Genomic DNA, 12,714 nt, shown 5'->3' on the forward strand with positions numbered 1-12,714 from the left:
ATTTTGTGAGTTTAGTACTTTTTTGATATCTTGAGAGATAAGATTGACTAATTTGATCGTCGAAATGTCCTCGGGTGGACGAGCCATTGAGGTATTCTAATTTTCTTATTGGTAGGTGGTTGGTGTAATCTATTTTGCCGCATGCTCTCCATCTAAGTTCCATATTTGGTTGTGAGGTCGAAAATCAACACTCACAAGACCTTTCAGCTCAACACTAACCATCATCTATTCCTCTTCATTATTGATATATATATATTTTTTTTAGTTGTTGAGAACACATTATTAATGATAGTGAGAATTTTTTAAGGAATTATATATATATATATATATATATAATGGTTGAGTTTAACGAGGATTTTTTACTTTAAAACAAAATATCATGAAGATTATTTTATTTATAACAATATTAGAATCATATCATTTTTATAATGCTTTTTTTGTATAAATTTTATGCACATGTAGAATTTTTCTTTAAAAAGGACAAACACCACATTTTAATTGCTGAACTATCTCATGCTATGATTTAATTTTTATATAACATCACCTGATTGCTTTTGTTCTTTGATATAATGTGGGTGTTTGAGAAGTTGCTGTTTTAGTAGATTATTTTAGTTTTTAATTATTTTAGTAAATTAAAATTTTTATATTTAGAAAGATAATTAGATTTTTTTTATAATTGAATGTGATATTTATGAGAGAAAAAATAAAATAATTATAAATTTAATGTAACAATTTATTTTAATCTATTTTATCATTTTGTAAATTTTAACCAAAAAAGAGCATTTCCCAAACACCCCCAATAGTTATAGAAAAAAGAAGAGTTGAAAGGCCCAATCACTTGCTCCTACTTGCTTCCTAATGTTTTACAACGGACAAATTGAAGCGCTTGGCCTCTGTTTGTTTGCTGGCTCAATGGCTTCTCCAAAAATTTTGTGCTACAATCGAAAGCGGTGGCTCGGTGCTGGTAGTTGACAGACTACATGTCAGTGAACCGCTAATGAAGCTAACCCAGGGCTTCCATTTGTGCCCTGGAAAGCTTCCGTTTTGGCGGTGAATATATATATGCACACACTGGTATGCTATGCTTACAGTTTGGAATTCATTTTCTACATACTCCTAGCAGTGGCTCATGAATTCGTTTTCAATCATTCGCTTTCAATCATTCGCGTGCGAAACCCCTCTTCCATCAATTGTGACAGAGCTTTTATTCAGGGAAAAACCTTTTGATTTATCTTTCTCTCCTCTGGTATGTACTTCATTTGTTCCTTTTTCTTTAGTAAGGTTTTGGAGAGAGTGATTCTTAATTTCGTTGACCCAATCAATGGAAGCATGCCAGGTATTCGCTAAAATTCCTATAAGAACGTTCGTTATGTTTTTTCTTTTCATTTTTACCCTTGACTGTTTACTTTGTTTTTGGTAGACGCTGTTTGCTACCTTATTTCAAACTTGCCTTGATGAAATGCTATATTTCTTTTGCATCTTTATTGATATATTTGTCTGGTACTCATCATGTACTCTCATGTTCAAAGTTCTAAATATATATATATATATATATATTGCTGATGAAAACAAAAAAAATTGATTTCAGTTATAAAAGTTATTACATAGGTGTTTCCTGATACACGCCATTGCTTTTGTTTGTGGCATGTGTTGAGAAAAATTCCTGAAAATCTAAGTCATATAGCGAACAGGTCTGAAAATTTTATGTTGAAATTTAACAAATGCATTTACCAATCTTGTACAAATGAAGAGTTTGAAAAGAAATGGGGGAAAATGGTTGATAAATTTGAGCTCAGGAATGATGAATAGCTTCAATCACTGTATCGAAATCGTAAAAAGTGGGTTCCTGCTTGTATGAGTGGTACCTTTTTAGCTGGAATGTATGTGTACTACTGAGCAATTAGAGTATATATCGTCTTTGTTGAATAAATACATACACAAGGAGTCTACATTTAAGGAGTTTATTGATTAGTACAAAGTTTTTTTGCATGATAGGTGTGAAGAGGAAGCCAGAGCTGATTTTGAAACACATCACAACCTGCCTGTGTTAAAATCTCTATCTCCTTTTGAGAAACAACTGTCAACAGTTTATACACATGCAATATTAAAGAAATTTCAGGTTGAGGTTTTGGGAACAGTTGCTTGTAGTCTGCGAAAGGAATATGATGCTTTCTTCTTGCAACTCTTTGTATGATTCTTTTTTTTTTTTTTTTTTTCAAATCTTCATTTCTAATTTGCTTCATTTGGTGCTGTTAGGTTATTGTTGGATACGACATGGGTTATGCTGAAGTTGAAGTGCTAAGAGTTTATTGTTGATTTTCTTTTAGGTAGTATCTTCATTTTCGTAATTGTCTATTTGTTTTTTCGCTTCTTGGTTCTACTAGCTATCTAATATTCATAATTTGAAATTTGATTCTTGGTTCTTCAAATACTGATAAGAACCAGACCTTGGTAGATTCGATAATATTAGTACATATAAACAAAAGGGAACTAAAATTAAAATGTGTTTTTGCTTTTTTCAGTGTTAGAAAATATTAATAGGTAATCATTGTTGGTGGGAGATTTGATTAGTAACTTTAAATAATTGTATAGTTGGGTGTATTCAGCCACCATATAGCATGGTTGCTAATACAATTAGTTTGTGGTTTGGATTGTTGTTATTGAATTTTTCATTTTGTGAATAAATAGAATGTTGAATGTGGCATTAGGTTTTGCAGCATGTCAGCAATCCATACACAACCATCTTTATGCAATAGATGGATCAGAGTTGAATTTATGTTTTCGTAGATAGTTTATTGAAGGCCATGGTATTGCAGGACATGGTGGAAAGTATTTTCCTTTAATATAAGGTGATTTTATTTATGGAGAGAAATATAGGAAAGATAATGTTTTAAATACAATTGAGTTTATTGTTCCATGTGGGAAAAAAGATTCATGGCTTTTATTTCATTGAGTTAATTACTCTGTGTTCTATGATTGAGGAAATAGTGAAAGATATATTTTCTAACCAATATAAGTGAATACATATATTATATTTCCACTCAAAATAAACCACCCATTGAATTAGGATTATGAGTACAAGCTTATGCTCTGTTTGGTTGCTCAAAAAGTAGAAAAGAGAAGAAAAAAAAATAGTATTTCAAATCTTATATCTCTCAGTTTTCAGTATACCAACTGAGCTTATCCTGGGATTTGGTTAATGGGAATCCTGTTACAACTTGCGTGGACCCATTTTTAGTAATAAGATCCTTATGTTAATAGTTTTCAAAGTGTCTGGTTTAGTTAGGAATTGCTCATGGGAAAATAATAAATTTTAAATATTATAGGCCCTTTTTTTTTTAAACTCTTAGAATCACATGAGGGTGTAGGAATGAGAGATTCCCACTAAGTGTTTTAATCTCATTTTGCATTGGAAAGGTAACTTTGTCATGCAACCAATAGTTGCAGTCAGATTCAAATCAAGAGAGTGAGGAAATCCCCAATTTGGAGATAAACACTTTGCTCTAATCAAATCTATATTCTTTTGGGGGAAAAAAAAGAGAAAGTACAATGGTTTTTACATCACCTATTTATAGACTGCAACTAACAAGTTAGTTAACAAACACTTATGCTGTGTTTGGTTGGTGAATTTGAGGAGGGATTTAGAAAAGGAAAGAAAAAAAGGTGTGTGAAATTAGGTGAAATGTAAACATATTTTATTCACATTTCATTTATCTTTTTCCTTTTTCTTTCCAAATCCTTCTCCAAATCTCCCAACCCGTTAAGGACTTTATTCTACTACATTACATGGATTATCCAGACGACAGAATGGAGACCTGGAATGTCTTATTCTGCTCCTTCATTCTTGAAGTGTTCTTTGCCAATTTTTTTTTTTTTTGGTAGTCAATTTACCATTGTCTATTTTGAAGCTGATGTAATTTTTTTTTTCTTGTTTGGATTTATGTCAGCAACTTGCTTCTCAGAGGTTATTTGATGTCCATGCGAAGGCTATTGGTGACATTCATATTGATGATCATCACTCAAATGAAGATGTTGCACTTGCCATTGGAACGGTAACCTCCTGAAATTGATTAATCATTATTCCTTTTATGTGATGTAACACAAAAGCTATAGTAGTGAGCATTCTATTTTCCATGCTATCTTCCTTTCTATCTTCCTTTCTAATTAATATTCTATTTTCCGGCCATGGTTCTTTTGGCCATGGGAGGTGTGATGGTAGTTCTCGATCGGTTCAGCGAAACAGCATGGTGGCAGTGTTCCTAACGCATGTGACATGATTTTTGATGCTATGGATCAGTGTTCTTCAAGCGTGTGTCTTGTCTTTAGTTTGTGCGGGTTATTGAAAAGATGAGTGCTGTAGCTTTTGGTGGAATAGAAAAGTGTGGGTCGGTGAGATGAAAAGTGATTTGGGTTGAAAAGAAGGGTGTGGCTAGTTGAAAAGAGGAGTGCAGTAGCAGCATGGGTGTTTTTGCTTTGGGTTGTGTGGGTTGATTTTGTGGGATTTCATGTATTTTATTTTTTAGTTAAGTCATTAACTTTTTTTATTTTTTTGATTTGTCTTTTATTTTTGTTTTAAAAAAAAAAAATTGTGAGGCTGAGGGGTTGGTTGTATGGATGCGAGTAGTAGTAGTAGAGATAATTTGTACTTTCGAATCTGTCTTAATGTATGTCATCTTCCTGTATTTTTAATTTCATGTTGTTAATAAATTTTTTCTTTGCTGATCAAAGGAAAAAAAAATGGTCTATTATATTTTTGTTAAAAATTGCTTATCAAGGATCATCTTAGGGTTTTAGGAATTGCTTTTATTGCTGATTTTGTATCATTAATTTGGTGATACTTCCTGTTTTTTTGTGTTCTTTTTACATGTTGAACTGTATGTCCATATGCTATGTACAAAGTAATGACCTGATCCACTTCCCAAGGGGGTCTAAAATTTGGGTCTTAAAACTTTACTACTTAACGCAAGCTTTTACGGGTTAACGCAAGCTTTACTCCAGGCACTTGGTGATTGAAAAGGAATTAACCGTTTTGGTGACTTCTCTACTCCACTTGACGAAGCACTAATACATGTTTCATTGGTATGTTGCCAGCATATATGAAACTGATTATCAATGAATTTCTATAAAATAATTAATGATATCACACTAAGGGCTCATCTGGTACTTTGTTGCGGTGGTTTGAGTGCAATTCTTGATTACCAAAGTGCTTTATGTATTCTTGGTTGCACTAAATCACTTTGAGATAACAAGGAATAGAGACTAAAATCTCTTCTTGGTTACATGTCATTTTACTTCTACAAAAGCTCTTTTCAAAAATTACTTTAATAAGAAACCACTATACTGTCATATGGATCCTAAGTGTGTGAACTGTGAAGATGAAATTCTTGATTGCTTGCAGAAAATATTAGCAAGTGTTATACTATATGAACGCATGGACATTGACAAGTGTATCTAGAGGGGAATGAAATCTAAAATTCTTTGAAGTAGTATATCGATATTGTTGATTCAAATGAATGCAGAGAAATTGAGCCTATGTATGAAATCCACTAGACTGTCACTTTTGCCTTCTAATGTAGTTAGAACTAAAAGAGGAAAAAGAAAAGATAGAAAAATTCTACATTCTCTAATATCAGAAATAATATATTCTTTTGTTACCTTAATATTTACAAATTTCATTCTAAGTCTTTGTTAGTTGACAAACCCTTATTTTTAAGTGTAGAATAAATGTGTACACAAAGATTTCTCGAGTACATTTTCACACCTTTCATGTATTTGAATAATATCTCAAGTCTAAACATGTTGTCCCAACCAACCATGCGACTAGGCGCGCGGGGGCCAACTTATAGGATAGAAATATTCATTATATTGGCTTTGTTTAGGTTGGTTATTTTAATTGATTATTTGGTTTTTTGATTATTTTATCTTGGATGAAAAAGTTGTGTTTGAAAAGTTAGTAGGCTTTTTTTTTTGTAGATGATTTGATAATTGTGAGTAGAAAATAAAATGATTATGGATTGGATGTGATATTTTGTCTTATTGATTATTTTAGCTTATTTTATTTTTTAGTGGGCTATTTTAATCCAACTATCTTCCTAAACAAGGCCAATGTGTTTCTTCCGTACACAAATATATATATATATATATATAAACTGGGTTGATTATTATTATTATTTTTTCCAAGATGACAAATAACATGTATATATTTAAATTTCAACGCAAGTTAGTATTTTTCTATAGACAAAGTATGAAATTTCACTCACTTTGATACCTGAGTGTCCATTTGGACAATTCTCTTGGTTATTGGTTCAATTATTTTATAAGATGAAAAAAGGGAAATTTTTTTAAGGTCCTTAATAATAATAATTTAGAGGATAAAGGACACCCAAAAAAATAGTGACGCATCAGGTCCCTCAACAACTTGGCGCGTGTTTTTAATTATTTTGTGGACCAAAATACCCTTCCCAAAATCAACACAGAAACGAAACTCATTCCGACGTCTGAGTTCGATTCCAAGCATCCAGCATCTTCACGAACAGGAGAACAGCAGAATTAGGGTTTCAACATCATCTTCACCATCGACATTAGAGTTTCGTTATCTTCTGCAAAAATCATTCCCATTCATTCCTCACAAATTTCTCTGACCGTCGTTAAAGCTTCGTTTTCACTGCTCATCGTCATCTCAGTCCATCTTTGTTACGTCGTATCTTCATCTCAGGCCATATCAGCTCGTCATTCAAGTTTCATCCTAACTCTGGTAAGTTTTTCTACAATACAACTAGATTTTCTCTGGAAACACAGTTAATAGCATTTTATATTAACCTTCCATAAATTAGGGTTTCAATTTCGTAATAAAAAGCTACCTGAATTTGGAAAAAGTTATTTCTGTGTGTTTTGAACTTATTCTTGAACATGTTTGTGTGATTTTATCTGTAAATTTCTCTGGCATTTGAATTTCTCTGATTTTTGCTTGATGTATGTTTTTTCTTTCAATTTTCTCTGGCATGTTTATTTCAAAAAACAATTTTTTGTGTTTTTATCTTATTCTTGAATATGTTTCTGTAATTTTGTCTATAAATTTCCCTGCTCTGTAAATTTCTCTGTAATATGTATTTTTAATTAGAATGTCTTTCTTTCTCTGGAATGTCTATTACTCTCTTGCCTCTGTCTAAATTTCTCTGGTATTTATAATTTTCTCTGACCACATCACATCACTTTCCTCCCTTGTGTGTCTCTATCATGTTTAATTTTCTCTGGAATTTTAATATTATGGACTGGAATGAATGTTTCTTCTTTGAATTTTCTCTGCCATGTGTATTTTGAGAAAAAGTTATTTCTCTGTATTTTGATCTTATTCTTGAACATGTTTCTGTGATTTTGTCTATGAATTTCTCTGCTTTGTAAATTTCTCTAGAATATGTATTTTTCTCTGGAATGTCTATTACTCTCTTGCCTGTCTAAGTTTTTCTGGTATTTATAATTTTCTCTGACCATATCACACCACTTTCCTCCCTTGTGTGTCTCTATCATGGTTAATTTTCTCTGGTTGTGTATGTAAATTTCTCTGGTATTTTAATATTATGAATTGAAATTTTCTTTGGAATGGAAATTTCCTCAAGAATGTGTAATTTTCTCCGGAATGTATATTTTTCTCTGGTCTGTTTATTTTGTTCAATTCTTGGTTTCAATGTGGTGTAATTTTCAGTGGCATGTTTACATTACTTTGTTTATTTTATCTTGCTAATTGTGGAATGAAAATTTTCTTTGGCTTGCCATGTTTACTTTTTTCTATCATTCATTTTCTCTGGTATGTTTACTTCAATATGTGATTTTAACAATTATTGAAAATTTCTCTCCCATGTTTATGATGCTGTGTTGATTTTCTCTGACATTTAATTTTTAATGTCCAATTTTCTCTGGCATGTCCAATTTTCTGTAATTTTTCCTTATCTGTAATTTTCTCTGACATCTCCAATTTTCTCTTTTTTGTAATTTTCTCACTTATCTGTAATTTTGTCTGACATGTCCAATTTTCGCTGGCATGTTCAATTTTCTCTGGGATTTAATGTTGACATCTTTATGTTTTAATCATTGTCTAGAAATGGCAAAACGTAAAAGCAGCGAAACACCGGAAACACTAAGCAAAAAACAGAAACTCTATCAGTCTTCTTATGGGCTAAGATAAAAAACCAGCAACAAAACACTGGAAACACCAAGCAAGAAAGAACAACTCTCTCAGTCTTCTTATGATCTAAGATAAAAAACTAGCAGCAAAACACCACAAACTCCTCACCAAAACACACAAGTCCAATGTGATGAAGCAACTAGCAACCAGATGAGTACCTCAACTTCAAAAGACTCAAGCTCAAGGGGGAAAAAACCTGTTAAACTCCACAGAAAGAGAGCTCACTGTAGCATTCAATTCCGATCCAACCTCTCATCTGTCGTCTCCTTTTTTCAAACACTTAAATTCAATTCAAAACAACTTCTAGAGCTTCAAAAGACCCCATTCTGGTATTTGATGCAAGCTCTAACCACTGGAAGAATGGATACAAAGAAATCTAGGAAATCCGATGATGATGTAGTTGCCATAATCCAATGTTACAATGAAAAAACAAAAGCATTCACAGTTGGTAAGAAGAACCTGACTTTTACAACAAATGACATGACCTTGATTTTTGGTTTGGAAGGAGGTAAAGGAGCCATGTCATTAAGATACTCTAAAAAGCCAAAATCTGCATTCCTCAGGAGAAGATTCCAAAAGGACACAAGGCTCACTGGTCCTGTTCTTAAAAATGCCTTGGTCAAAGCAATGAAAGGCAAGTAACCAACTGACTTCAAAGATGTAGCAATCATTGTTATATTGTACTTGTGTCTCACCCTATTTTTTGCAATAAGTGGGAATTCAATAGGGTGGGTTTTTATAAAGTATGTGGAACCTCTTGAATCAATGAAACAATATGATTGGCCAGAAGCAATCACATCAACATTGATTGATTCCATTATGGCATTGTACAAAACTCTAGAAAAAGTTACAGGGTGTGTCATTGCATTGCTGGTAAGTATAATATCCATTCAAATTTGCATTTATCATACTTACAAATTTGTGCATTTAGAAAATTTTATTTACTTTAATTTTCATCACAGTATTGGCTATGTGAACATGCAACTATCATTGACTCGGAAGACAGTAACACAACTGACTTCCCAAGATGTGCCAAGTGGAACCTGCAAACCTTGACGAAACAGCTGCAGAAGACACCAGTCCACTCTCTTGCACCTCGACAGGTTAGATTCCTATTGCTACTGAAATCTCAGTGAAATTCTAAAATTTCTCTGACCACTGCTTTGTTTCCCTCCTTGTGCATTGATTGATTAAGATCAATTTTCTCTGAACTATCAATTTATGTTTTCTTCTTTGGTTACCACTGGTCTATTTCTGCAATTGTAATCAATTTTCTCTGCCATCCAAATTTCTCTGACCACAATTGTAACACATTAACTTATATGCCCTGACTGATTTTCTCTAATATTTGAATTATGTTGGTTGTTTCATAATTTTCTCTGGCCCATAAAATTTTATCTCCGTGTGTGTAATTTTCTTTGCCCATAACTTATGTGCCTTGCATCTTTGATAAACACTATTTATTTCTACCATTCTAATGAATTTTCTCTGGAATCCAAATTTCTCTGACACAATTATAGTCAAACGTTAACTTATATGCCTTGATTGATTTTCTCTGATATCTAAATTATGTTGCTTGTTTCATAATTTTCTCTGCCTCATAAAATTAACTCGTCTCTAATTTTCTCTGGCCCATATAATTTTCTCTGAAGTTTGTTTCCCATTAGTATCATTTAGATGAATTTTATTTTCCTTATTTGAATTTTTTCTTTCAGTGAATTTTGTAACATTTCTTTAATAAAAGAGTCTCCTGTTACAGATAGATAACAAGCATCTAGTCAAAAACCCATCAGAGGAGTTCTGTCTTGGTAAAAACACGAAGAAAGAATCAAAAAAGACAATTGTCAAATTCAAGGAGACATTACAAGATCCATCTGAAGAAGGAGGGAATAAAGAAGCAGAAGGAAACATAGAAGAATACGAAGCTAGCAATGGACAAGAAGATCAAGCAAGCAGTGGAGAAGAAGAAACCAGAGAAGAAAGTGAAGAAATAGAAGCAGAAGACAAAGAACAAAATGAACAGAAAGAAGAAGACAGTGAACAAGAAGATGAAGAAGAAGATGAATAGCAAGAAGAGAACAAGGAGGAAAGTGATGAAGAAGAACGTAATGAGCCGATGGACCAACAACGTGATATCATTTGTGGCTCAACAGTGCATCAACCTCAAGAATTTGAGGAATCAAAGGATGCCCAAATTGCTGATCTACGTCAAAGACTGAAGGCACTTTCTCAATCTAAAAAAGAAGAAGAGAGAAATTGGATTAAATTACTTGTTGAAAAGGATATTGCAATAAGAATCCTGACATCACTTCACTCAGAACTTCAAGAAAAAGAAAGCACAATCCAAATAAAACTAAGGATGTTGGAGGTTGAAAAAGAAGACGATACAAAAACAATTCAACAGTTGATGTGTTCAAATTCGGAGCTTGAAATTGAAAATGCTAAATTACATGAACAAGTTCAAGAACTATCCGTCCAACTAGCAACACAACCATACCGAACACCAACACAACTTCAACCACAAGGTCAGTGAAAATCTTGAGCCACAAAAAGTTATGTTCTTGTGTCAACATAGCTCAGAGAAATTTCTATTTATTATAATTTTCTCTGTCATTGGTAATTTTCTCTGGAAGTTATATTTCTCTGAACACATTAGTTATATTTCTACTGCTCATTTCATTTTCTCTGTATATTTTCTTATTCCATTTTTGGGGCTTGTTTGATTTTCACTGTGTATAGTTGGAATGCAAGTGGAACAACAACTAACAACCCAACAAGAACAAATGGCACACAAAGAACAACCGAAACAAAAGACAAAAGTCTATGGTAACTGGAAAATATTGAATCAAATAAATTTACATATTGAAATATCATCTGTTACTTCAGAGAAATTTCACTTTTACTAATATTTTCACTGTCTACAGTAAAAAAAGATCCGACGTCAATGATAAAAAATTTAAAGGCAAAAAAAGGAAGGAAAAGCAGCACGATCTAGAATTCCAATATGCCAAAGATGCGGAAGTGACTAGAGCTTCAAAACAAGCTGCAAAGCAAGCTGAGCAAAGCACGAAGGACAAAGAAGTGCTTGATGCTGATGCGTACGTCTTGCCTCAACCTATAAACATCAGAAAATCTTGGGTCTTTCCACAAACTCTTCCGATTTCAAGATTGATAAAAGATCATGCAAAAGACATCTTGTAGCACATATCAAATGTGTCTGGACTTGAGTAAGTACAATAAACAAAATAGAAGATAACAAACAACAAATTACAAACTTATATTGCATTAACAACAATTAAATCCCTTCTTTGTCATCTTGTAGGGCTTTAATTTGGACAAGTGAGTTGAATCTCATTACCTTTGAAGACATTGGAAACCTAATAAAGTAAAAAGAAATTGCCAACAATGTAAGTCTTTCCCTTTCATCAAAATTTCTCTACAATGTTCCATCAGCCTTTATAAACCAATATTACAATTATAAATCATATTTTTCAGGTCATTGATGGCTATGGAGAGATCCTTTTGGCTGACCAAATGAGAGAAAGACAACAACCAACCTCATTTTTTTTCACATCCATGAGCTTAGTATGTTACTACTATTTTATTTGATTTTCTCTGAAATTTACTTACTACTTTCTCTTCTTAAGATACTTCTTGAAGCCGGTTGTGTCACTAGTCATAACAAAACCATTTTTTGATTTTCTCTGAACACAAAATTTTATCAAGATGACAGAAAATCAATCTTTTCGAGTGTCCTTATTTGATAAGCATATTGAAACAGTACAGGTTCCTTAATTTCCCAATAAATACTGGAGGTAATGAGAAGTCCACACATGGAAATCACTGGACCTTGCTTGTCCTGGACAAACAAGACAATTTATGGAGGTTCTACAACTCACGGAGGCCAAGGAGAGATGATACAGAAGACAAATATGTCAAAGATGCAAAACAATTGGTAACGAGTGCAAATTTCTATGATCCATCATAATCTTTATGTGATGATAATTTTCATAGAATCCCATTGATTTGTCTGTAAATTTCTCTGTTATTTAAAAATTATTTTTTTGCAGCAAGATTACGTGGAGAATTTTTTGAAAGCTTGCCTTGAAAGAGACGCTTAATCACAACCCTCTTTCAAATTAATAAACTCACAAAACACAAGTTACGACTTTGAGTATGTCAACAATGCTCCACAACAAGAAAGTGATTCGTAAGTTTCATACATCTATAAATAGGATAATCTGATTTGCATGTTTCTTAAAACTAACCATACCTATAATTTGTATGTAGTCTGGATTGTGGCCTCTTTGTCTGCTATATAATGAAACAATATAGCAAGCATGAACCTATCAGCTCCAAATTGTCCACACAAGAGATAAGGTTGATGAGGGTAGAACTCATAGAGAGATTTGTGACCGAAGTTGGCCGGTCATGGACTGAACCAATTGAAATACCTCAAGAAGAACCACAAATGTAATAGTGAAACTAGTGAAAGGAAGACAATGTACATGTCCACGCAGAGAAAATTGTCT

General features: G+C 32.8%; 1 protein-coding gene and 1 long non-coding RNA gene across 3 annotated transcripts; both read left to right on the top strand.

Annotated features, from left to right (window-relative positions):
- The first annotated feature begins 836 nt into the window (after positions 1–836).
- LOC114293620 (uncharacterized) lies at positions 837–4,593 on the top strand. 2 transcript variants are annotated; one of them, XR_014338713.1, is made up of 5 exons: positions 837–1,074; positions 1,282–1,336; positions 1,996–2,188; positions 2,257–2,327; positions 3,948–4,083. It is a non-coding gene; the product is annotated as an uncharacterized LOC114293620 (long non-coding RNA). The 2 variants fall into 2 exon arrangements; XR_014338712.1 differs by lacking the exons at positions 837–1,074; positions 1,282–1,336 and adding an exon at positions 4,220–4,593 and having other exon boundaries at positions 1,874–2,188; positions 3,948–4,052.
- A 4,551-nt stretch (positions 4,594–9,144) lies between these two features.
- On the top strand, positions 9,145–12,392 carry LOC145797325 (uncharacterized). The gene is made up of 8 exons (XM_082884140.1): positions 9,145–9,285; positions 9,942–10,707; positions 10,922–11,008; positions 11,107–11,409; positions 11,505–11,589; positions 11,678–11,767; positions 11,964–12,137; positions 12,253–12,392. Exons 2-4 carry the CDS (start codon positions 10,299–10,301, stop codon positions 11,175–11,177), a joined length of 567 nt encoding a protein of 188 aa, XP_082740266.1. The 5' UTR covers positions 9,145–9,285; positions 9,942–10,298; the 3' UTR covers positions 11,178–11,409; positions 11,505–11,589; positions 11,678–11,767; positions 11,964–12,137; positions 12,253–12,392.
- Positions 12,393–12,714: the final 322 nt, after the last annotated feature.

This window comes from Camellia sinensis, chromosome 8 (genome assembly GCF_055761805.1).
Source record: "Camellia sinensis isolate YWXY chromosome 8, ASM5576180v1, whole genome shotgun sequence".
Classification (NCBI taxonomy): domain Eukaryota; kingdom Viridiplantae; phylum Streptophyta; class Magnoliopsida; order Ericales; family Theaceae; genus Camellia; species Camellia sinensis.